General features: G+C 38.0%; 1 protein-coding gene across 2 annotated transcripts; it reads left to right on the plus strand.

The window, feature by feature from the left end:
- Positions 1-4,807: 4,807 nt before the first annotated feature.
- On the plus strand, positions 4,808-22,016 carry LOC145783299 (solute carrier organic anion transporter family member 2B1-like). 2 transcript variants are annotated; one of them, XM_082595137.1, is made up of 12 exons: positions 4,808-5,416; positions 8,231-8,352; positions 9,137-9,230; positions 11,138-11,222; positions 12,705-12,803; positions 13,661-14,014; positions 14,156-14,320; positions 16,529-16,698; positions 16,921-17,096; positions 18,237-18,301; positions 20,899-21,013; positions 21,502-22,016. In XM_082595137.1, exons 1-12 carry the CDS (start codon positions 5,084-5,086, stop codon positions 21,698-21,700), a joined length of 1,977 nt encoding a protein of 658 aa, XP_082451263.1. In that variant the 5' UTR covers positions 4,808-5,083; the 3' UTR covers positions 21,701-22,016. The 2 variants fall into 2 exon arrangements, with proteins under 2 accessions (XP_082451263.1, XP_082451264.1); XM_082595138.1 differs by lacking the exon at positions 12,705-12,803.
- Positions 22,017-27,319: the final 5,303 nt, after the last annotated feature.

Genomic DNA, 27,319 nt, shown 5'->3' on the forward strand with positions numbered 1-27,319 from the left:
CAGTTGGATGCTTTTATCAATTGAGTTACGTGCAGTAGGCAAAATAAATAAATCAAATGAAAATACCATAAAAAATTCCAAACTTTGTATTTTGCTTTCTGCAGGGCTGTTTACAGCAAAGTCAGCAATAATTGAAAAAATTCCAAAAAACGCAAAATGCTTGAAAATTTATCAGTAATCTTAAGCGTTATTGGTAGTAAAAATGTGCATACACTGTGAAATCCATCAAGCTTGTGAAATTTGATAACGGATTTGCCTAGCGTCTTATATATAGGACAGCTTTTTTCTCAAAAAGTACAAACACAATTAGGAAAAAAAATAATTGTGATATGTTTTTTAGGTCATAATTATGCAATATTTAAATTTTTCGAAATTTTTTTTAAGTAGGCTACTTTCACTTTCGGCACAAATGGGTTAACTTTTTAAGTTAAATGGCACTTACGCATTTGGTTATTATTTTTGGATTAAAGTTATATCGCCAAGCTAGAAAAAAATCGATCTTACAATCTATAACCGATCTTGTGTTGTTATTGTGTGTGAATTTTGTCTTTTAAACTGAGTTTGTGACGTAACCGCACGTCTCAAGACAAGTTAGTGCCCACTGCCATCAAATCGACACTGCCATAAACGACGCCTTGCGTATCGTGACAGGATGCCTGCGACCCACACCATCGGAAAATCTCCCTGTCCTTGCAGGCATCCAACCAGCTGAGCTTCGTCGCGAAGAAGCCATCCTGTCTCTCTCTCGTCGCGCTACGAACCCCAACCACTTGCTCTACTCAAGTCTCTACGAGTCTGTGAACGAGAAACCTCGGCGACTGAAATCGAGACACCCATTTGTACGTGCCGCACAACTCCTGATGAAAAGTGCTGAAGACCAATCCATCAGTGCGGCTACCTGGGCGGACCACCAATGGAGCTCGGAGTGGAAGAAGAACTCCTCAGGACTCCAAAGTTTCATCTCCGATACCAGCCACCACCCAACCGGAATGCATTTGCCAAGGAAGGCCTGGGTGCGGCTCAACCGCCTGCGTACTGGCGTCGGACTATTTCGCTTCAACATGCACAAATGGGGGATGGTTCCATCCGCGATCTGTGAGTGTGGCATGGAGGAACAAGCCGTAGACCACACCATCTGTAACTGCGCCATCTACCATGCGCCAAATGGCGTGCGTGGTCTGTGTGAATTGGATGACGAATCAATTCAATGGCTACTCGACACCTGCCCAAACATCTAGACCGCGTCGCCGCCACTGCCCAAGGGTGGTAAAAGGCAGAGCCCCTCGACCCTTGAAGTGGCGAAGAACAAGGTTCAAACGAAGAAGAAGAAGGCAAGTTCTTGCAATTTTAGTTAATCTACTCATCTAAAGATTTAATGCACTTAAAACAGTAAGTTTCATGTTTTGACGAGAGAGATTTTATTTTTTTACGACAATTACTAAAAACTAACACTTCCAACGAAAAAAGAAAACACAAGAATAAAATAGTTGATCGTGAGGTGGCGCGAAAGACCATGTTTCCGATGTAAAAGAGGTCTCGTATTGCGACACTTTCACAAACCACTTGCCAATTTCTGTCGCTTCGCTTCAAAGGAATCTGCACCGCCTGTGCGCTTACATTTTAATTGTAAAATTCACTCGCGATTGCCGATTGCAGCAAAACAACAAGAGACTTGTTGCATGCATTTCATTGCATTGCAATTTACAACTCTAAAAATTATTGTCTTGTCAGGGCCGTCGCTGCAGGGGGGGCGTGCCCCCTCCCCTGACAACGACCTGTGCATACACACTTCAGGCACTGAAGAAGAACTGGTTTTAATTTTAGTTTCATTAACTAGGTGGCTAGTAAAAATATTACTTTTCATGGTCTTTCCACTTGTGCGTTCATCCGAAATAAAATTTATCGGCGATTAATTATCGGCGATAATCAAATATTGCCTTTGGCGATAACGATAAACGATAACTGAAAAAATAATTAAGCGAGAACGATAAGCGATAAAAATTTATCGCCGATAATTATCGCCGATAAATTATTGCCGATAATGCCCATCACTGCCTAGGGCGGCAAATTATCGGGGGCGGCAAAATATACGAATGTATTACATTGATCATACTGTACGTGAATATAATAATTCACAACAGATATATAGGAGTTAATAAATATGTTATCACATCACACACATTTATACACAGTGCGGCAAGTCATGTAGGCCTATGGCAAATCATCGCCCCTAGAGTACTTCACGTTTGATTGGTTTTCAACAATATGTATTGCTTAGCGCTTCTTTTATTTATCTGTTTCGCTTAGTATGGAGGACTAGGCTTTGTCTGTGCAATTTTTATTAATCTTTGTTCCGTTTGTTTCACTGTTAGTAAATTTAAAGGAGCCTAGAAAAAAATGTTTTTAGTCAATGTTAGGTTGATGGAAAAGTTGCAGGCTATTTTGTGTACTTGCGTTGATGCTTAAAGTATGTAAACAATGAATGATCTCATATTTTTGAGGATTAACTCATTTTTACTTGTTTCTACAGATGTTGAAGAAATTATTGATTTGTTTGCAAGAGAAAAAACCCGCCGGAAGCGATTTTAAACAATTAGTTCATTATACCATCTTCCATTCCATCCCATCGCATTCCTTGCCAAACGGACAGATATACTAAAATTTATTTTCAAGATATATAATATAATACTTCAATACTAAAGACGCAACAAAAATTTAAAATTTTTACAGGTCCCCTATAAACTGATTGCGCACTTTATCCTAGAAGAGAACTACAAAATGAATTACAGTAGACTGAAATTTAAAAAATGAAATTAGTCTTATTTTTATCACATGATGTTTTGGTTGAAGGACTTCCCATTTCAAAAACAGTCTTCACCTGTGGACACAGTCAGATTTTTTTTGGGGTTTTCTGGCCGTGCTAACTAGGCTACTAATATATACATAGCTTACTACATAATTTTTCATTCAGAGTTCAGGCACGTTTTAAACTTTTCAAGGTTTTGCCACCTTTTGCCGTTCATTAAACGTGCTATCGATTTTTGTAGTTATAGTATCTTTTTCGTCCCGGACGCGTTAATGACGAAAAATAAAATGATTGAATGATTGATTGATTGATTATTATATTCAACCCGAAAACTTCCCAAGCACGGTGGTTTAATCTGCCCCTGTATAATCCGGAAATGCAACTCCCATCATTTTTCTTCGAGTTCAGGTTCACAAAGTATTTGCAATTACGAGCTTAAATAGGCTACTTCAGTTTAAATTTTCAAGTATCGGCTTAGCAGTTTTGCGCAAATTTCAAACTCGTGTTTAAAAAAATGTAGCCTAAAGCTTTCCGGATTAGCCTTGAAAGTTAGAGAGTTTTCAGCTAAAAGGACGAGTTCTTTAGAGTTCAATTTTGCAATCTCAATTGTCTCGTCTCTGACTAATCCGCTCAGTAGACGAGTTATTTTTATGATTTTATCAGAATCTTTGAGGTTACACTACTTGCGTTTTGATTTTTGAACAACCTAAACTATAAGGCTGTTTAATCGAGTCTAGTTGTTCGACCGCTACAAAAAAATAGCCTGAGTTTTAAGGAGAAAAAAACTACTTCAAAGAAAAATAGCTCTTTCCAAACAAAACCATAAGGTTGGTGCAGCTAGAGCTGACCTATCTTATAATAGCTTGAGATAGGGAATGGAACAATGTTGACACAACTGATAGCTAAAATTTTGTGGCATCTTGACAGAGAATTGTATCATGAAGTCTTGCCTGCATTTGCTGACACTGTATTATTATTTCTGGCTGTAGTTATGCTAACTTTTAAGTTTAAGGTTTCTGTATTTTTCTCAAGTTTTGTTTGATGGGGAAGAACTTCAGCTCGTTGTGGCACAAATCTACGTTTTTCTTTTTTTGACCGACAAATTATTTTCATGCTTGAGCGATTTTTTTCAGCATTTTTAGAAACAAGTTTTTAACAAAATTGATCCACCCCTGCTTCAAACCGGAGTAGGCAGTCAATGAATGCATTAAGAAGAAGTTTATCAATTGACATTGTCATAATGATGCAGCAAGTCAGGATTTGTTGAGTAAGTGCAAGGAATATTACCTCCCACCTTATGGCAAGTAAAACGCAGAATCTGGACTTTAAACTTTACTTTTCTTACAGTCTACGTAAAAATACAGCGTTCGTGTCAAAGACGTGACCAACCGGTCAATAGCAATTGCAAACATTTTTTAGTGAGGCTTATCACAGCTTGGTTTGAAAGTAAGTACTGGGAGAAAACAAAATTGAATTCTCTTGAGAAAATCCTGAACCAAGTGCTACTGCTTGTACACACTACGCAGACAATCAAGTTCACCGTTTGGCGCCGATGTTGAAACTTGAAAGGATGCTCGCGATTTGCTGTGAAAACAGATTTTCAACTGTTCTTCTAAACATAGGTCAACTCTTTTTTTTATATAGTCTGATTTTCATGAAGGCAACAACATGAAATCTTTTTTTTTTTAAACAAAATTTATTTCGAATGGGTAGAAAGAAGGTTAAAATAAATATAGACAGGACTGTAGTGTAGACTCCAAAATTTTTACTCAATTTAAAGTTCAAGTTTGGTAAATGTTCCACCGCTTTAGCTTTGTTCCACAAAACGATAAACTTTACAATCACAGTTGACAGTGTGCAAAGTTTTAATTGTATTTTTTTGTAAATTGTAGAATTACTTTCGAGTTCGAGTTAAAAAAGTTTTTTTTTCAGTTTACATTCGAGTTTAAGTTTTCAGCACCGCAAAGAGATTTTACAACAATATTCATCGGTATATTTTAAATTTCTTGTTGAGCATGTCTTTTGTACCTGGCCAGCATACTCAGTCGCAGTTGGCAGGGCCCAGGGCTTGCGGTCGTCGCCCGTCGGTTACATGTTTAGGATTGCTCAAGCATAAACACGAAGCGTGCTTGACTGCCTTGCAGTGTGTGATCTTGTTACCTAAGCGAGGTATCAGCTTAACGTTTCATGTTTGATCCGGTGGTTTAAGTTTATTAAACAGGTACTAGTTTATTATTTAGCTTCTACTGTAGAATAGAAGTTGCTTTTTCATTCGCAATGACTCAAGAAAAAGAAAATATTATAACTGCAGCAAACGAACATTCATCCAGTGATGCAATGCTTGTCAAAAATGATGCAATGCAATCCAAGGTAGAAAAAACAAGCAATGGAACTTCGCATGGGGAATCTTTAATATGCCGTGCTGGCCATATTTATTCAATGAAAGCGTTTGTAGCCTTTGCTGGAGTGGTGATGTGTGCGCAATCTGCTTTGGCAATATACAGCAAAAGCGTTCTAACCTCAATTGAGAAGCGGTTTGAAATCTCTAGTTCGTTAGCTGGATTTATAGTCGGATCATTCAACATAGGAAACCTTCTCTTTGTAGTTGTGGTAAGTACTGGAAAACATGTGTAATTCTCCGTATACCGTAGCCTAATAGTAGGCTACATATTGACACTTTATCAAAGAATTGATGAATATTCTTATGTATAGGAAGTGCAGCTAAGCAGATGCCGTGTTACGACATGCATTATGCACTATGCAGCCCACCTTACGTTCGCGTTGTATATCCAGTTTACCGAAAATCATGTCACTTTTGCATGTTTTGCTAAGCTGAGGCACGTGAGCGTCTGTTCAGCACGCAAGAGGTCGTAAGTTCAATATCAAGAGCTGGTAGCTGTGCCTTAAAAAGATACTGCATGGCACAGTGGCAGATCCAGAGAGGGGGTGATTGAAACGATTCCCCTCTAACACAGAAAAGTAACTTTATTCACGGTGTATTTGCAAGAGCGGATTAATGTATACGTTCCCATCATTGTGTTTTGTTGAAATCGTCCCTTTCACGCTACTTATTGGATCCGCCGCTGTCATGACATGCTTGCAGGTGGCGGTAGCGTATTTGTAACCTGAAGGCCACTGCAGCAACCACGTGACATTGTGATCGTCTTTCTTGAAAGTTTCTGATATGAAGTAAATTAAACGAGTAATTCGGTAGACGTAGACTGTCATAATCTTTTGGTCTCTTAGACTTAGGGAGGTGATAGTTTTAGTGACTGGAGTTCGATTCCCAACGTTGCCACTACCTTTTTTGTTAAATTACTAAACAAAGTTCAGAGCAAGAACCAATTCTCTGTCCGAGTGCTAGAAGGATCACAAGGACTGCAGTCAGCTGGTTTACACGGAAAATTGTCGTATTTTTAAGGTGTCTACCGGTCAAAACACTCCATCTGCTGCAGCGACCTGTAAATTACAAATACTCCAGTAGACGTCACGATTGGCTTTGTTGCTTTTTCGTCAATTTATCCTCACGCTTGAACCACCAGACACACGCTTCGATGTAACTGTTCACAAAATAACGCTGCTGAAAACTACAATCCAGATTTAATCGTTGTTGCAAGTTGATTAATAGCTTTTTCCAGGCCCTTTCTTATTTCCCACAACCAAAAAATCATGTGACCATGCAATTTCTCACAACTACAAGCTAGGTTTTGACACATTTCCAAATAACTTGCTGTTTATTTTCCAATTTTTGTGTTTTGGTATCAAGTTTATAAAAGTCCACCAGTGACTGAACATAAATATTTATTTTATATCGTTTAGTTGTTTTCCTTGAAAATTTTTCAGGTTAATGCATTATTGGCAGAAAGCGAGCTGCGTTATCACAAAAAAATTATTTCTTGAATAAACCCACCGCATTGTGGAGTCATATGTGACAAACAGAGACAGTGTGAAATAATCTTAAAACTTGAATTTTCGTTATTTGCCATGGTGTGTAACTGTAACCTATACCTTCAGGTTCAGCAACAAATTTGTAAAATTTCGCTTACTCGCGTGGAAAAGCATTGACAGCTCTTTGAAGGAAAAGCGTTGTAACGCGTCTCTTGTGTGAACTTCTGAGAGGGTATTTTGGGCTCGGTACCAACTACCAACAAGACTAAGATCCTGAGCCCAACAACCAACTAAGTGGGTTTACCTCTAAAAACGAGTCAACTCTTATAAAACAAACTAAGGAAAAGAAATATACAAAAACGTCAGTGAAATTCTAAAATTATCGAAGAAAGAGGTCATTTTCAATTGTCTCCAAAAATGGATTTAATGCAAATTTACTATGGTAAAAGAATACACTGTGCTTTTTCTGAACCCCTTGGAAAGGTTACGTCCCCTTAAAATCACCCCGGCTCTAGTCTAAAAGTACTCCCTCTAAACGCTACTGGCTGCACGTTATGGCACTTGTATTAAAAATAAAACATGTTTTAACATCTCATATTCTTGATGAAATTTGACCTTATGAACAGGAAAAAGTGACTCAAAGCGTCATTTAAAAAACGAATGTCGAAAAAAGTTCTCTATATTGGAGCTATTTTCCAAATAGCGAAAGCAGTGCTTTTAACGTAAATTCAACTTTTAAAGACGTTGAATCAATGTAAAAAAGATTCATTTTTCTGGCGGTTTGCCACTCAAGGTGACGAGCGTTTTGAGCTGAACTTGCATTTTGCAGCGACGGTCAATCTTTGTCTGCAAGTGACATGTTTCCTTTTGGAAACGTGTCAAAGCCAAGTTTGATTATAAGTAAGAGAACGTTCAAATATTTCGTAACGCTTTTTTTCCGAATTTTTGACCCCCCCTCCCCCATGTAACGCCAACGTAACGCTTTTTTCAATCCCCCCCTCCCCCATGTAACGCTTTTTCACTACGAATTCAGCACAAAAAACTACCATTCCGTACTCGAAAGCGTTACGTAACGTTTTGCTTGAACCCCCTCCCCCCCAATGTGACGCTAACGTAACGCTTTGCATAAACCCCCCCCTCCCCCTCGAAGGCGTTACGTAATATTTGAACGTTCCCTAATGTTTTCTTACAGAAGATAATTGTGTTATGCCTGCACAACTTCAAACGTAAGCCCACAGTGAACCATTTTAATCCTGCTGTCCCAACTTTGATATGTTTTAACTTTGTTCTTTGTAGCATTTTCTTGCTTCATATCATTGCGTCACAACTGCAAAAGGTTTCCGTTGAGACCAACATCTCTCAGTCAGCACATCAGTTCTTTTTATATTAATTCAACGTCTGCAGACGATGGATGCAAAAAAGGGCTAAGTTGCAGGGTGCGCATGTGCTTTCTTTGACTTCAGAAGTAACTTTAACGTTTGCTATGTACATCCAAAGTTAAGAGCCTAATCAACTTGTGAATATTTGTTCTTCAAGGTAAGCAAGCTTAGCGGCTCGGGTCACCGCCCTCGCATAATGGCCACAGGGTCACTTTTGATCGCCCTTGGTGGTTTTGTCAACTTTGTTCCTCATCTTGTCAACGAACCGTATAAGCCGAGGTAAGAAAAATTGCCAAAGACGATTTGCATTTAACTCTACAAGTATTCAAGAGATAATCTCAACCGACAAGTAATATACTGCATTATAAAACTGGCTAAAAAACAACGAGCTTAATTTCAAGTGTGAAAGTGCCATGCGAAACTACTACGAATAAATGTTGATTTTCATAATAATTTAACGCTCATCATAAGTTAATGACGTTTTGTATTACATTTGAATGTCATTAGCAATGCAATATTATAAGATTGTGCGAAATCGTGTGTTTTTTAAACTATAGAGTTTCGTAGAAAAATACCATAATTACACTTTTAAATCTAGTGCTACCATCAATTTGGGATCAAAACAAAAAAAGCTAGAAAATGTAGTATTTTTTCAAGATAGGTACTGAAATTCTTCGCGTTTTACTGTGGGGAATTAGTTGTTTATGACCAAAAGAAAACGTTCTTGCCATTGCTCAGCTTTCACAAGCGACTCTGTTATTACTTTTACTGTACTTCAAAGACAATCTAAAACTGAAATGAAAGTAGAAAATTAGGACATGTCTCAAAATGAAGTGGCATAGCAGTTAAATATGACGCAATTCTTCAAAATTATGCCTAGTTTGAAGTATGCTCATGCATAGAACATTGCTACTGCTAAGAGTAAATGAAAGACATGGTTACTATATAGCGATTTTTGAGTGCGTTACGGATTCAATATTTGCTGTTCCAAAATATTTATATTCAACTTAGCTTTATTTATGTTCAATTGGTACTTTGCAATGAACTTTTATTTTGCTTTCAGCAATGCGACTACGTATGACCCAGACAATCTTGAAGAAAACTCAACACACTATACCTATCTGTTTTTGGTTCTTATATTTGGAGAAATATTACAGGTACGTTATGGGACGTTCCTTTGTGTATGCAGTCATTTATTTTCCTCAAAATAGCTATTTAGGCTTACAAAGGAGATAAAAGAATAATTGAAATTTGGCATTTTTGCTATTTTGATTTTTTTTAGTTGAATTCAGTGATACAAACAAGCTAACGTAGAACAACCGCAAATTGACATCATCTGTAGAAATAGTCCAATTTTGTAGTCCAATTAGAAGTAGTTCAATTTTGGCACTTTTGAAAACAAATAACCTTCGTTCATGCTGTAAGTTGTAACACCAGGTTGAACTACCAATGTACATTGTACAAGCCCAATTGAAGCAAAGCGTAGCTTACAGACAAAGTTGAAACTGATGTGTGTGGTTAAAAACAAACAAAACGACAAAACATTTTACATTCTGAACAGGTGTTATTATTTAACACAAGGTTCACCAAACCACAATCGTCGGACGAAATCAAGCCCGTGACATCAGTTGATCGAGCTGGCCCGCTGATAGTACTTGTACTGTATGAATGTGACAAAACGGGCGCTGCGCGAGACATTGTGAAATACAATTTCTTTTCTAGATAACTGGCATATAACGGGGGAAAAATCTCGAAACACATCTTTGGTCAAGGTCATCGAGCTCAATTCAGCGATTCTTAAGTTATGTGTCGTGACTCAACGTTAGGCTTAGCCACCACATTAATAAATCGCCAAGAATTTGTTAATTTTATACTGTACAAATAAACACAGACTGGAGTGCAAGTGTTTAATAGAATTACTATGCTATCGCGTTTGTCAAACGTTCACTTGTCCGGCTTGTTATAAAAAAAAAAAACTATTCTAACGTGTCGATTTTACCCGGACCTAGTTCCGTTGAGAGAATAATTTGGCCCCGCAACCAATGAGGTTTTCAGGCCTCGCATCAAGAGATGTTTAATAAAAACACACTACATTCTAAGAATATGGGGTAATTTCTTTGGTTTTCGGGGCGCTTGGAACGGTTACAGACCCTTAAAGTCATCCCGGGTTCAAAAGTACGCCCTTGGCTCCCCAGTCAAGGCTACCTTCCCGGACCATAGTGTGTATGTTTATTGTTGTCTTAGTAATAGCATTTTCAAGTTAGTATGTCTATTTTGCCCAGCAGCAAATGTTGAAAATCAGCGCATTATAAAACAAACTTCTTTCGTTTTTTTATCTCCGGAAACAGTTAACAAAGTGATCTTTTTCATGGATTTGAAGTAACAAAAGGCAGATTGTGATCTAATTCTAACCCAGTAGCAAACATTTTTAATAGCTAGAACAAGGTCAACGTCAATATAATTCATGACGAACAAATTGTTACTAGATTAACATACATGTTGTTTTCGCATTTAATTTTTCATTATTTTGCGTTTATTTTGCAAGAATCCGTAACATGAATTTATTTTGTTATTGTTTGGTGTAACATAGTGTCAGGTGAGTAGTAACAAAAAACAGTTTATAATACAAAAAAGCTCCATTCTAACTTCAGAGCTGAAATTGGTTGCTGTTCAAAGTAACTGTTCTGAAATCAGTTATCGTTCTTTGCAATTTGAATGATAAGAAATTTCTCTGCCGACACCGCTGAATGGCTGTCACCACCTTTATCAGATTGAACTGAGATTATTATTGTCCATTGACAGAAAATTGATCGAAAACGGACACGTACTTTTGTAAGAAATCATTGTTTGATAGCAAAAGCTAAATATTTGATAAGCGTTGCTTTGACGACTGTGCTTGCTCGCTTTTATTTCTCTCAAAAGCGTTAAGTAACTTAAATGCTTCTACAAAAGTGAATGTAAAACGCACAAAAGTAGGCCAACAACGTCACGAGTGAAAACCGGTAATCGATGATATAGTTTTTGTTGGTTAATCTAATTTCAATGTCATAAATTTTGCTTGCAGGGTATTGGAGCTACAGTGCACGTACCTCTCAGTTCTTCATACATTGACGACTACGCGTCCAAAGACAATTCTCCCGTGTATTTGGGTAAGTTAATAGCTTATTTCCTGTCTAACCATGTTTACTGTAATTAAATTTCCGCAGTCTTTATTTGTAGCAACAGTGTTCGACGACTGGTTACTATTTCCACAAACAATGAAAGAAAAATTGTCTCACAACATTTTGTTTTATTTTTCCTGCTCAAATCTTCTTCTTGCGTATGAGATGATAGCAGTCACGTTATTTCACCCAGGCACTGCAGCTATTGGACTATGTTGCTATAAAGCGCTGTAAGGTTGGCATTTCCATTTTGAGGTCCGTAAATCGGGCAGTGATGAATGATGTGTTGTGCGGTTTGGGAGGGAGATCCACATACATAGAATGACAATTCGACAAGACCCCACTAGAACATATTATAGTTAAAACGTCCCATTCCAGTACGAAGACGATTGAGCTTTACCTAATCTTTGTGGGGTAACTCTGATCCTGGTGGGTGTGAGGTGCTTGGAGGTACTGTCAGCTGCTCTGGTCCTACAGTCTCATCCCAACGTTTACTCCAGACTCTTTCAAGGTCAAAATTAGAATTACAGAAATCTGTAGCATGGCGAGAGGGTTTACGAGATTTAAGACGTGGAGGCTCTAAATTAAGTTGTTCCTTAAGAACCAATTGATTGAAGAGATGATCTCCATCCAATAGAGCTCGCTGTGTAAGCTGGTGTACCAATATGAAATTTCGGCTCAAGCAGGCTGAGTAGAATTTTAAATGCTTCGCTGCACAGTGAGTCATTGTCTGAGACCGAACTAAATCTCCAATAACTCACTTGCGGTGAAAGTTCAATTGCGTCACAAGAATGATAATTTCTTGCTGAATTCACTGATTTGAGTTTTTATGTTTAAAATTTTTAGGCTAAAATGAAACATTTTTTTCGTGAAAATAACGCTGCAATATAAACAAAATGGATAAAATCAACCAAGAAAACTATGCTTCATCGTTCCACGTGAAATGCCAAGTCATCGTGCTTAAATGTCTGTGCACCAGCGAAGTATTTTGGCATCTTTGCTTCTAATGGCGGTTTCAGGATAAATTCATTTAATCGATATGTGATGCATCGGGAGACAGGTGGCTTAATTATACCACAAATGTATAAAACCCAGCGACGCAACAGCACATTTAGCGCTTGTTTGAAGCAGTAGAAAACACAACCACAACTTCCTTCACTTCCACGAAGTAGCCTGCAGCACGTCAAGTTTTAAGAAGCCAAATACTACACTCTTGCTGTATAAGTATTTTGAAAACTTTTAATGTAACACTCGTTACACTCGCAGTGTGTGCAAGCTCAGCATATGAAAAAATCTACGTTTGGTTTGGCATGTTCTGTTTGGATGAGTAATAAGATTATTGTAACAGCGATATCAATTCTTTAATAAATTATGTTAAGAGATTGGATGGTGTGCAAATGCCGGCATTTGATGAATGCAAATTAACAGTTTTGATTTTCGTTTGTTTTGCAAGCATTATTTCATTTCTAGGCATATCGTTCGTCTTGCAAAATATTGGACCTGGATTTGGATATTTAATTGGGTCTTGGACTTCAACTGTTTATGTTGACTTTGATCGAGTGTCATCAGGTAACACTTAGCAAACTTATTACACTCTGCAAGTCTCAGCGGGTTTACCAGCGGCCAGCGGGAATCATTTGCTAACCCAGCCAACAAAATCTGTGATTTTAACATTGTTACATTCAACGTCTGCAGACGATGAATCACTGTAAAAAGGGCGAAAATGAAAGGTAGAAAATAAAAGCCAGCAGGAAAACAAAACAGTTTTAACTAGTTTTTAACTAGTTATCATCACAGCTGAATGCCTCAGTTACATCATCACAGCTGAATGCTTCAGTTACGGTTTTTGTTCACTGCTTACGAAGGATGCATATTTCCTGTCATCAGCGAATCATTGTTTTATCGACTACTGGCAACGCTGAATCGACCGAAAAGCGACAACTTTTCAAATCGAAGTGTGGTGAAGAGAATTTGAAAGTTTTCAAATGTTCACAGACAGTTCAGGGTCATTTCGAAGTTTTCTTTTTGTTGGCAAAACAAAAATAGACGAGTCATTTTTGCATCAATCTTGGATTCTTACATTAGAATTGGATGCAAAAAAAGAAATAATAAATACTAAAAAGTTTGGGTGTTTATCAAGAATATTATCTTTTCTAACAGTAGTTGCAATGTTCATCTGATGAATGTGAAAGTAAAAGAAGAAACATACGAGTTGTTTTACTGCTTCACTGACGTTTTTGCGCGCCTTGTCAATGCAGATTTAGGTGGTGCTCGAAACGTGAGTGAAGCAATAAAATAACTCGTATGTTTCTTTTACTTTCGCAGTCATCAGATGAACATTGCAACTACTTCTAAAAAAGAAATATTAGCCCATCGATTAAAAAACGGCTTCTGTCTGTCTTCAATAGTTTTACTTTATATTGTAGATAGTATTCCTGTTTCCAGTGATAACAAAGCGCAGTGGGTTGGGGCATGGTGGTTAGGATACTTGATCATATCCGCGTGGGTAGTCCTGGCAGCTTTCCCGCTCTTTTTCTTCCCAAAAGCTATGAACCAAAGAAAAGACGACAATGCTTCGATGCTTTTTGACGAAGACAACAGAATATTTATGAAATCACCCTCCAAAAATAGTTCTCAAAACAAAGCTTTGCAAACCTTTGACGTCATCAAGGCCAACGGTCGATCAATCGACACTGACATCGTTTTGGATAGCGAACGATATTCTTGCGAGATTTCTCCCATGAACAAAACCGAGAAGAAAAAAATCGGGTTTTGCCAAGGTTGGTGATGCCAATTTTATTTTAATTAGTTGGAAATCATTGTGACATTGGTTTGACTTTAAGTGTAGAGAAATTTCAAATTTGAATATGTTATGTTTTTGGTCTAGCCAAGCCGTCGCATTTTTTTTATTGTTTTTTCAGATTTCTGGCTTACCGTCAAAAAGCTTGTCACAAATCCAACGTACATGTCAGTTGTGTTTGGTTATTCCGGTCTTATGTTTGCGGTCGGAGCCCTCACTGCATTCATGCCAAAGTTTCTGGAGGTTATTTTTAAAAAGTCGGCAGGTTTCGCAAATCTTACTTTTGGTGAGTTTTTTTTATAATCATTTATTGTAGGCCTAATGTTCAAGTGATGTTCAAGTTTATTGGTCAAGTTCAGCATTTCAGTTATCAATTTCAGCAACCCAATTTCAAGCTGCCAATAAGATTAAGCGGCACTCTGTTGTTGTTTATCCAAATGTAACAAGATCGAAGTTTAGTAATAATGACACGAAGTGGATGTTTTAGATTTAAAAATATTTCTTTTAAAATAGCTTACTATCTTTAGAAATGTGACAAACAGAAGTCAAGTTTGTTTTCCTTCCTTTAGTTACATTTCCCAAACGCAAGAACACGTCAAACCGTAAACAACGTTGTCCATGTCAAATTATTGCTCTTCAGTATTGTTGTTCAACTTTTATATCACAAACCCAATGCTTCCACTTCTAGCCAGAAAAATGCATTTTTTCAGACTTATTCAGCCTCTGCCGATGTTGAATCAATGTAAAAAACAACAAATATTGCTTGCTGAGTTAAACTATTAATCTCGACCTCCATTTGGGTTGGCACACTTGCTGTATCTGGCAATACTCATCTCATTGAAGAGTCATGTCTACAGCCATCACACAAACGGAAATATCGCATCCAGTTATGGACAACAAACAATTTCCGCTGAATCAGTGTTGCCAAATTTCAAACAATCAAAGCAGCTTCTTTGCTGTCTCTAAAATCTCCAAAACCTGAAAAAGCAAAATACTTTAGTAACGAAAGGCTACTCTTCTATCATTGGATTGAAAGTTACCTTTGCAAGATACGTGATTACATTTCTTGAGTCTGAATTGTAACACACAACGAAAATTTATCATTCAAAGCTTGCTGCTATTCTACCACTTAAGGCTTAAAAGTGCGTAACAAGTCTTGAAGTACCAGTGCTCTGAGTGTTTTGTTTCTTGAATTCGAGACTTCACAAAGTGAGTGACCAGAAATGTTCCTGAATAAAGAGGGATAAGTGTCACTTTCCGTTTAAAATAAAGCCACCCAATGTGAAAACTGAAACCACATAGTTTCTAGTTTTAAACTGATTCAGGTTTATGGAATGATGGTCGTAAAAACCTTGAATGAATTTTTTTTTCGATGCATTTCTTGGACAGTTATTGGGTGGATGGATACATGAATGTTGCTAGTGAACACGTCACAAAAACAAACAAATGACAACGCAAGCAATATGGCAACACAAACAAAAAATAAAATTTGGTTGGTTGGTTTTGAATGTTTATTCTCGGACTGACAAAGCCTTGGTAGGTTATTCCTGGTAGTTTCGCATACTTGTAGACGCTTTTGACGCAGGGCCGGTTACCGAGATTGACAGAGTGAAGTTTTCGATTGTTGAAGTCTTGTTGCCGGGGAATTATTCCATCCATTAGGTGCCGTTGAAGAGAGCAATGATAAAAAACAGTAAGAAATACAATATGCTCCAAGAGTAACTGATCGGACAGAGTTTTATGGCGTAAGCTGCATCGGCACTTATTTTACAAAATAAACTTACCAACTGTGACGTTTGGCTTCAATCCCCGCAAGCCCGCGCGAGAAACTAAATTAGTCTCGCGCTTGCCTTCAGATGATCTCACATTTTTTGTAAGTTACACGTTTCATTTTTTGACTACGTTGAGCACAAATTCATCAGTGTAGTTTTTAGTTGGTTGAGTTACAGGACGGTTATGTATTTTTTTGCTTATCACTAGAGAGAAGAAACTGAATTAAGAAGAAAGAAAAGTGAACAAGTAGCCCGTTTGCGCACACAACTACATTCGTTAAAACAAAAAGATCAGCAATCTCTCAAGAACATGAAACTCCACACAAAATAAAATTTTACGTACAGCCTTCACTTTTTCGTCAGTCTGAATTCTAAAAATATAATATATTTTTATCGTACGCTATCTGCTGTCAAGAAACGAGAACACCGCAAAGTTCGAGCCTTAAACAAGAACCCTAGCCAACCATTCTTCCAGTGTCCATCCTGCTCCAGACAGCAAATCAATCGTTTTTTACATTGATTCAACGTCTGCATATGTTGAATTAATGTAAAAAACGATTGGTTTACTGTCTGGGGCAGTAGAAGTTTTACCGCACAGATAGGCCTCGTCAGTTATCTTCGCACTCGTGTAGCCTACGCTGACCACTGACCAGTGACCATAGTCTCATTGGCCATCTTCGGAAATGAAGAGCAAACATCATATTTTTGTCTTCATGTTATAGGCCTTGCGGTACCCCCTACCATGTGTGTTGGGCTATTAACGGGAGGAATCATTGTAAAGAAATTCCATTGGCAAAGAAGCGGAATTTTGACGTTTGTTGTCATTGTCGGCATGATGTCGCTTTTTCCTATTTCCTTCTCAACGCTGATTCACTGCGATGGAACGACACAGGTCAGATGTCACCAGTGAACTTTGCAAAGTTCATGTTTATGATGAGTCGACTTAGGCTCCAGTTACCTAGGCTGCAAGATTAAAATGTTGTTTTACGTTCAGTTCAGTTCTCCGCATTGCGAAATCATGTGTTGCTTCTGAATTTTCACGTTATGATAATGTTATTTTTATTAAAAATTATGACTCTTTATAGGTGACAAAATAGTGTTTTGTTGTTTACAGGAATGTGTGACGTCTGCAGCCATTACAAATTTTTCACTGGTTAGTAGTCCTGTACCTGAAAGGATGTGTGGCCAACTTGACTGCTTCATGCCTTCTATTAGCTTTGCAATCGTCCTGTCTTTTGGTGCCATGCTTGCTGCAAACATGGTCACACCAATTTACACAGTTGTTTTAAGGTGAGATGAAAGTGGTGTGGAATTACGTTTGGCGAAACGTGAAACCTCAAAAATTACCGAAACATATTGACGACAGCTCAGCACTAATTTGTGATATTCTTTTCTGGGACTTTTTTCTAGATCTATCTCTTCTTCCATTGTTTTTACTTTAGCTTTTGGTGGATAAGATCAGGGCTGTGGAGTGTGGAGTCGGGCGAAAAATATACGGCTCCGACTTCTCGGTTTATAACTGCCCAATTCCGACTCCGTTTTTGCACACTCTAAAATCCCCCCGACTACACAGCCCTGGATAAGACTGCGATTTTGTAGTTAGGAAAATAAAGTTTCGTTCAATGTCGGAGGCGTGGAAAAACGAAATCTGTGGCAGAAACGTGATTTAAAAATTCATTTTAAATTTGTTTAAGATTTATTTTCATTTTGTCTCTGAAAAAGTTGTGAATATTTTAAAACACATTTTAATGCAGAGGTGGCAATTTTCTTCATTGATATAAACCTTTTTCTGCACCAGAATGTTTTTCTTTTGCCATTCACCCCAACGATGATCTGTGGATTGTCTCATTTTAACATCGATTAAATGTATTAAAACGTTTGATTTATGCAAACAAGACGGAATTTGCTGCTTGTGATCTGAAGCCAGTGCAAACCGGTTCAAACAAAAACCACTTGATATGAGCGTCATCGCTCTTCGCTTCATTAATTTAAGACTTCCCTCACAAGCACCGCGTTTTGGAGAAAATATAATGCCAAAACTAAAATCACTTCCCTGACAGCAAAATCCGTCATTTTTACATTGATTTTGTTGCTTCAAAAAAAGCGGCTCAAGCCACAATTGTTTGTTCTTCGTCAAGAACGTTTGTTCTTCGTCAGAACAAACGAAATTATGTGGAGAACTGAAGTTTTTTAAGACGCTCAGTTGCCTGCGCTACATTTCTTTTTATGCAAACATGACAACTTCGTGATGAAAAGTTACGTTGACCGCGTTGTAGAAATATGAGGTTTTGTGGACACACTTTGTCCGCAATCTCTTATCTACTGTTCTATCAACCACAATGTTTACGCACAGTGTTTGGTAATACTGTAGTATTGCTTACCCGCTTACTTTGCAGCGATGTCCTTCACTATAACGATTGTTTATTGTAGGTCGGTTGACCCAATGGACAAGTGTACCGCGATTGGATTGCTTTTTCTTATCATACGCGTGTTAGGTAAGCACTTACTGTTGTATTGGAATTTGGGCAAGCATGATTCACTGCTGAAGGCTTTGATTGCTGAGACACTCATTTGCAGTAAATTTTTAGTTGCTGTCATTCACATTGCTTTTGATTTTTGGCACCGATTGGTGAATTCATGCAAAAGCAAGGAAAGCCCGGATTTGTTGTTTGAGTTTACGTCAAAACGCAATTTTTGATTCATTGCTCAGTCCATAGCGTGTTATCTTTGGAAGGTCTCAAGTCTCACTGCGCACTATCTTACTGCAAACATTAGTCATATGTGAAAATTGCTTTAGTGGTAAACGACAGGTTGTTCAGCAGAGGTAATTATTCTTTTAATTATTATGTTATAATCTGTGTGACTACTTACTATCTGTTAAGGCAAATAGTATCACGGGAAACCAAACAATGATTTCAAAAACTGATAACTTAAATCGTCCGCCCTGAGCGCTCAGTTGGTTATCGACTTCTGGAACGAAGAAGCTTCAAGATCAAGCGGCGCTGGTTCGACTGTCGGGGTGTGCGCTTAAGCAACGCACGTTAAGGACTGCTCTCCATTCAGCGGCATCTAATGGATGGAATAATTCCCCTGCAACAAGACTTCAACAATCGGAAATTTCACTCTGTCAATCTCGGTAACCGGACCTGCATCAGTAATTCAAAGCCTCTACAATAAGTATGCGAAACTGCCAGGATGAAATTGCAAGAAGCTTTCTCAGTCCGAGGATAAAGATCCAATCAATCAAATTGTTTGCTTTTTGATTTGTTGGTGTCTTTTGTGAAAACGTGGACCGTCTTTTGAAATTGAAACGGCGACTTTCAGAAAAACTGACATGAGCAAACAGTTCCATTTTCTTGTAAAGTTTTAAGGCGCAATACAAGAAAAAAGACTAAAACGAACACATATTTTCTTAACACAAGTCTATATTTTTCACAATTCCCATTCTCACCATTTCAGGCAGTGTTTCAGCTGTAGTCAAAAACATATTTAAAACTTTTTAATTATTATCTCCACCTACACTGTTAAAAATCTATAGCTTGTCTAAAATGTCTAGTTAAGTTTAAAAGCTTAACTTATATTTGGGCTTAAGATTTTAAGAAAAGATCAATAAAAAAAACGATGCTTGCTCAAGTTTAATTTAGAGATTGTGTGAAATCACCATGGTAACTTCCATCAATGAGGAGATGGTCCCTTTGCGTCCATGTAAATTGACCGCTAATCATAAATATGTCATGCGAAACGGAAGTATGAAATATGTGCGTAAATCTAGTATTAACATATTCTCACCACACACACCTGCATGACAAAGTTTTATCATTACTAACCGATGGAAAAGCTGTTCTTTTTTCACTGGTAAAAAAGAAGGACCACATTTTTTGTCGAAGTGTTACTTTTAAAATTTATGAATTGGTGCGTATCACAAAGCAACTCAACGTAGCCTACTGAATAACATAAAGTAAAGATTCTACTATAGGAGTTGTAATTTACAAAATACACTACAGTACACAAGTACCGTACATCGCAGTATCCTGAAGGAAGAACAATGCAACTACGGTGGTTGTAACAATGCACTTTACATTTTGGCCAATTCTTTAGGCCAAGGCTTCACTTTTTTATTGTGCAACTCCATTTAAAAAACATAATTTTTTGATGTGACTATTTGAATTGTATTTTCCTGTATCATTTGTTCAGTTTGTGCTTTTCAGTCCAGAGTGTCGTTACAGTTACAGTGCAAAGTCAAATTTATCTTACGATTTTTCATTTTATGTATATTGCAGATTTAATTCCTGATGAGGACACACGTACGTGTCGAAAACGTTTGAGTTTATTTTAATTATGTTATGTTTTTTGTGTGTAAAAATAAGTATGTTAAACCCGCTGAGGTTACTCTGTTTTATTTCTCTATTTGAAATGTGTAGTTTACAGTGTAAACTACACACCTTTACATTTCTACACACCTAACACACTTTACATACCTACACACCTTTACAGTGTAAACTACCCACTGTAGCCCCATTTTTGCTACTGTGGTTTGGTGACCTATAATTAGGATCGCGGCCTCGTTTGGTATGGCGACGCATAGCTTGGAAAGCCCTGCTTTTGGTTAACGATTTATGAAAGACATTGGACAATGCCGTTGAAACCTTCTATTGAGTACATGCATAGATTTAGCAACGTGGTTACCCCTAGCATTCACCAATGATTTTGTATGCCTTAAATTTCACAAACAGTTTTCAGGATTTAAAAGCATGGCAATTTGTTTTGATGAGCTAACAAATTTTAGAAAAAAGGTCAATAGGCTTCACAGGTGCATATACGGCTTTTGTACCAACAGTTTTTCAGACAAGAAGCGCAATCGTGTGCTCTAACAGTAGTTGTCTATGCAAAATGAGCACTATGTAGATCATCCTTTGTATTCCACATTTCTACTCATAAGCTTATACCATTTTGTACCTTATTGTACTATTCATTGTCATGGTGTGCAAAAAACAAAATTAATGCAAAAGTGGTGCCCTTACTGAAACAATAATTTTACTGGCACTACAGATTAATTATTAATTAAAGGATAATTGTGTTTTCTTTTGAACAGGTTTAGTTCCGGCTCCCATAATTACCGGGGCAGTTATTGACGAAACTTGCATAAAATGGAACGTGGAAGACGGAAAGAAAAAGAATTGTCTTTTGTACAACGAGCAGCAATTCAGGTAAAGCGCACTGAAGCCATCTTTGTTAGCGCATAAAATCTAATGCTTTGTCAATGCAAGACGTGTTTTGTAGAGTGATGATTTGTACTACGATGTAGCACTCAAATGTCACCAATGCTTTTTTGTATATTCTGTGGTTTGCATCAACACTTTGAGATTAGCTATAGTAATCTGATCGGCAAAATTGATGCTCATAATCTCAAAGATATTTCATGGTACGCTGCACAGTGACTAGTTCTGCCAGATAACTTTTTAACGTAAACGCTTTTGCTGAAACACATACACTTGACGTTAGCATTTCACTTGTATAAATATGCCACAAATATGTGAACAAAAGTTAAATATAACCGATAGAGCTTTTTAATTCACTGTGGTGCACTGTTTCGTGTTGTGTGTTGCAGTGTAGTTTAAAGCTTTCATGTCATCCACGTGTGGTTTTTTTTTATCACTGTCACCAGCAATCAATACCGATATGTTATTTTTTGCAGGACCCGCTATTTGACCACAATCGCTTTGGGAGTTTTCATCTGTGTCGCCTTCAACGTGGTGGCATTGCTCACTGTTAGACGTCATGAAAACAAAGATGGCAAACCAACAACAAAAAACCTATCCAATTTTTTACGGCGCTTCTTCACAAACTCACAACGGCCAACCGAAGAAAGTGAAGTCCATCCGATCACCGTGTGACACGTGTTTCCAGTTTTTGATTTTATAAACAATTTGACCGCTTCTGTGGCGAAGAGCAAGATTGAAACACCTGCCGTCCTATTAGTTACAGGCTCATGCCTAGTGATCGAAGATTCGGATTAAGTGGATTGGAAGGCGAGAAAGTCGACCGCTGGGTCCGCTTTCAAGTGCACTGTGCTTCGCTAAAACGATCCGTGCTGTATTGGGAACTGCCTACCTTTCAAGTGTCAGTCAGATGCCCCCCTCCCACGTGGTCAACTACTGTGAAGGCGTATTTATTGGATGCTCATGTTTTCAATAAAAGATTAGGGCTTGATTTCGAATTTGATTTGCTCTATAATTTATTCACTTGTTGCAGCGTTTTCAGCGGAACTTACAGGTTTAGGTCTTCAGTTTAGTTTTGTTGCACCGCAGCTATAATAAAAGTAAATAAAATGACACGACGTTTTCCATTACTCGAACAAACCAGAGCACATATTGGCTCACATAGAGATGTTAACGTCATATGCATTGGCAGTGGCGTACGCAGGATTTTAATTTGGAGGGGCATTCCGAATTTTTTTTTTTAGAAACTACCTCATTTGCTAATAAAGCCAACATAAGATTTTCATGTTCTTAACGATACCAATATAGGATAGCTCGGCCACTTCGAATATTTTTTTTTACTGAAAACACATAATAACTTAATAGGTCAGTGACAAGCGGGTGGTAGAGCTTGGCCGAAGAACTTTTGTATGATTTCACACCGCACTGACAGACCGCTTATGCATGGTAATGTTGGAACAACCTTTGGTAGCAATCAATAGCTAATTGAATTCAACCGAAATAGGTTGAAGACTCAGTTAAGCTGGATGTATGACAAGGAGTGGTATAGGCTATGAAACCACGAAATGCACCTCAATGTGTCGTTCATTGTATGGGCCCATTGCCCTCTCCAGTCGTTATCACTGGGCATTGCTGAAATCTGTAGTTTTCAAAAAGTTATGCAACTTCCTATCCCTACTGCTTTTGGACCTCTGATGATCAATATGCGTCACATGCGAGTATTTACCTTCGAAAAAGGTCAATTAAGGACGATTTGCTGCTTCATGCCGTCATGTCCGTAAACATTTTTACAACACGCAGGTCATAAGGGTAATTGAATCAGGACTTTGCTTTCAAATCAATCAATTATAGGCTAGATTGTTTTCATCAGCGGGCGATGAGATTTTCCCATAATTGAACCACTTTGGTTTAGGAAAATTGTTGCGAGTGTCACACATGTTTTCAAAAGCATGTTTTCTGCAGTAGCCTTTGCAACAACTCATGCAACGTGACCAATTGCTGTAGAACCAATTTGCTCTCCCCAGCTACAGCCCATGTACAATTACTCACTGTTCAGACCAGCAAGGTGAGCATACGTTTACATTAAAATTTTCCTGACTACGAGGTTTAATTCATGTCATAAAACTTTGTTACTGACGCAAGATGGCAATGGATCTCAGAGATCGGTTGCGCCACTACGCGGCTGCACTGACACTGTTTTGTAAAGCGCCAAGAAGCAACCCGTATCTGCGATGGATTCAGCGCCATATAAAAACACACATTATGATTATTAAACGTTTGTTTCAGACCTTGCAACTGTTTACTCCAATACGAAGGAAACGTACCCCCTCATATTATGTTACGAGAGGAGGTAGTGACAATAGACATTGTCACTTTGGTTTAGTATTCGAAATTAGAATTGAACTCACAACTTAGCCAAAATGTTTGTCAACGTAAGTTTGAACCATGGCGTGGTTTGAACATATATGGCATGACAGTAGCCTATTTGATTTCCTTCGTAGGCTTTAAGGCTTATACAGTAAAACAAAAGCGGTATCGCAGATTTTATTTTCTATTGGTCCTTTGGACAACAGTTTCCTAGGACCTAGACTACGATAAATTACCTTTCATTGATTTGAAGTAGTATTGATTTGGGTTTGAATCTTTATCCTCGGACTGACAAAGCCTTTGATGGTTATTTCTGGGAGTTTCGCATACTTGTAGAGGCTCTTGACGCCAGGGGCGGATCCAGAGGGGCGCGATCGTCCCCCCTAAAACCCAAGAAAGTAGCTTTATTCTTCATTTATATGTATACGATTTGGAAAACAACATATCGAAAGCAATGCTGAATAAGTCTTTCGCCATGTTCAAAGATTAGGTTAGGCTAGGCTATAATAATAACTTAGTAGGCCTATAAGGCTATTATTTCGTCGCAGAGTCTAATTACCGAACAAAATTACTAAAATTTAAAAAGTTTCTAAACTTTTTGCCGGCACTATAGAGCATAGCGATAAATCCCTTAGCCTAGATAAGTTGGTTGGACAGAGCAGGTTATTGGCAACTTTGACGGTCAGACGTGGAACTAAAACCATTGAAATTCTACCTTGAAATTGCATCTAGAAACAGCAAAGCTCAATTTTTTTCAATGAGACTTTAGCATCTTGACACCTAACATCATTGCTACCACGAAATTGCTCAAGTACCGACCCGATAGCATTGACAAAAGTCATTTGCAATGCCTACAACGGCTTGTTACGTCATGTATATAGTGTGGAATCTGCTCTAGGTTCAGAGATCCAACTATGGAAGGAGAAGTGGGAAAATAAAACTGTTCCGGCGACTGCTGCAGTCTTACCGATGACGACTGCTGCAGTCTTACCGAAGAAGCTTTACAACCGTGTGATGAAAATGTGTACACAATCGTAGACTCTCTTCTAAAAATACTATTAACCTTGCCAGTCAGCGTAGCATCAGCCGAAAGAAGCTTTTCATCTCTTCGGTCGTTGAAAACCTGGCTGAGGAACAGCATCGGCGAGGAAAGACTGAATGGATTGGCCTTACGATACCAGCATCGGGACATTTTAATTGACACAGACTCCGTGATAAATCGATTTGCCAACAGTAGAAACCGTAAACTTAACTTAGTGTTGTAGTTAAAGGTACGACACCTGTTAGTATTACCCGTACCGGCAAAGTAGCTTTTTAGTTTCGTTTTATTTGTGAAGTCCACAGAAATAGTTGTTTCTGTTATTGTTAGTTTCTTTTTTTGTCTGGTGCAGCGACAGTGCATGACACGTTTTAAGGAAGACTATATCTTTTGGTCGTCATTTAACTATGTTTAACTGCCATTCTATTGCACAAATTGTAGTGTTTCGCTCGTCCAAAATAAAAATTTACAATCTATACTTAGCCTATAGTGGCGATTTTACGGGGGGGTGGAGCACAACCCAGTGTTTTGACCTGGCTCCCACTTTTGTTGCTCATTATGTTGAATGTATGCATAACCTTTCCTCATTGCTCTTTGTAACAATTCAAAACTTGTCAGAGGAATAAAACCTCGAAGTTATACAGTAAGTCTATAACCTCAATGTTTGCATCAATATTGGGAAGACAAAATTACCTGTTATTATCTTTCCGAGGTCAATTTTTAAATTGCCGTGAAACAATCAAGAGTGAAACCTTCAGTCTCAACTATAAATGCGGCTAGGTTGCTCAGGCTTCAACTTGACATGGCAAGGGCATATCAGCTCTTCATCCCTCCCTTTGTTAAACAACAGCATTGTTGAAGGTTTTTTTAAGTTATAGAATGTCAATTTCTCATTATTTGTGTTCGAAATGCTCTCAACGCATCAAACTCGATCTAAATTTTCTAGGGGAGACCCCCGTCGTTATTTGTGCCTGGCTGATCACTTGCCTGAAAGTCAATGACATGGCCCCCCCTAACGTGAATACCTGGATCCGCCCCTGCTTGACGCAGGGCCGGTTACCGAGATTGACAGAGTGAAGTTTTCCGATTGTTGAAGTGTTGTTGCCGAGGAGTTATTCCTTCCATTAGGTGTCGCCAAAGATTTTGTGGGTCTATCCTGTGTTGTAAGTATTTTGTCTTCTAAATCCATTTTAAGCAACGCTCAGCTTTTAAAACTACTCAACAACAACCAACGTATGACCCGTTTCAATAGAGTCTCCTACAAGTTAGCAGTTGTGAACTGAGCAAGCGACAACTGCGCTTGATCAATGCACGTTAAGGACGGCTGTTCAGGCTGACGGCTGTCAGTCCAACAATAAAAATTCAAAACCAACCAACCACGACCTACTAGAACACGGCCAAATATGTTGCTATTTGAGGAAATTTCTAAGAGTCTGAATTGTTACAATCATAGCTATGATAAACCTGTCATCTTGCCATTACCAGAAGTATGTAAAATAAGTAATATTTGCACCTAGACATATGTTTGGCTTGTTTAATTGGAGATTAGGTATGTACGTTGAGCACAGTTTACACAATAAGAATGTAATATGTAAGACTTTTCAACTGCACCCTGGAGGTAGTATCGTTTGGTGCAATTGCATGTTCCATTTAAAATATCAAGGATTTTTTGTGCATTCAAAGTTGTAAGCTGTTCGTTGGATGTGTCAATTTAAATTTTAATTCGTTTGTTTTTCGCCAAGTTTAGTTTTGCAAGTAAAATATGGCTATTGGCGAAACATCCCACTTTACAAAAAAACCTAACGACTGTATGATGAGACTACCTCCAGGATGCAGTTTGAAAGTCTTACATATTTTACAGTATTATTGCATAAATTGTGCTTAACATACATATCTAATCTCTGGTAAAACAAGCCAAAAATATGTCTAGATGCAAATGTTGCTTGTTTTACATACTTCTGTAAGTGGAAAAATGACAGGTTTATCATGGCTATGATTGTAACAATTCAGACTCTTAGAAATTTTCCCAAATAGCAACATATTTGGCCGTGTTTTAGTAGGCCGTGAACCAACTAATATACTGATTCAAAGAAAACTTTCTATTCAGCGTCATCTAGTGGAGGGAAAAAATTACAGACAATAGCATTTCAAACACCAGAAATTTCTCTCGACCTCGGCGACAGAACCTGCGTCAGTGGTTCAAAACCTGTACAAGACTGCTAAGATCAAGGTCCCAAAGACGTTTACTTAGTCCGAGAATAATGATTCCTTCAATCATAGAAAAACTTTCTCAGTTTGCGCATAATGCTTCTCACAATCATTCAATGCTAGTTCAATACCATACGAAGATTGACTTCCTAGCCTTTCCGTCCACTTAATCTAAATCTTCAGCTACCGGGTGTAAACCTGGATACGACAAACAAACAAGGTTAGTAATTTTTTTACTGAAGGCGGACAGTGTAGTTGCTATGCTGAAGTTCTTTATCGTTTTACGTTATTTGAAAAGCTTTACCATCATCTTCGCAACTGATGATCTATAGGCTAATATGCACGGAATATGGAAATTCTGTAAGTTGTGTTAAATATTTTTTGACCACAGGCACCTTAGCTAGCAAGTTTATTTAGCCGTAGAAAAAAATATTTCAAGTAATGAAAAGTAACTTTTTTGAAAGAAAACGTTATTTACAAAGTTGAAAACTGTTAGTGTCCAATGTTCTGTAAAAGACACCATTTACTAAACAGCAGCTTATACATTGGTGAAAGTTTGATTTGCATTTTATGCAAGCAGAAGGTAAAGACGAAAGCCGAACTGCTAGAAGATCTTTGTTGTGCTTTTCAAACAACAACTTCTTGTCTATCTTTCATACATGGTCGGGAGTACTTGTTTG

Source organism: Aplidium turbinatum, chromosome 14, assembly GCF_918807975.1.
Source record: "Aplidium turbinatum chromosome 14, kaAplTurb1.1, whole genome shotgun sequence".
In the NCBI taxonomy this organism is placed as follows: domain Eukaryota; kingdom Metazoa; phylum Chordata; class Ascidiacea; order Aplousobranchia; family Polyclinidae; genus Aplidium; species Aplidium turbinatum.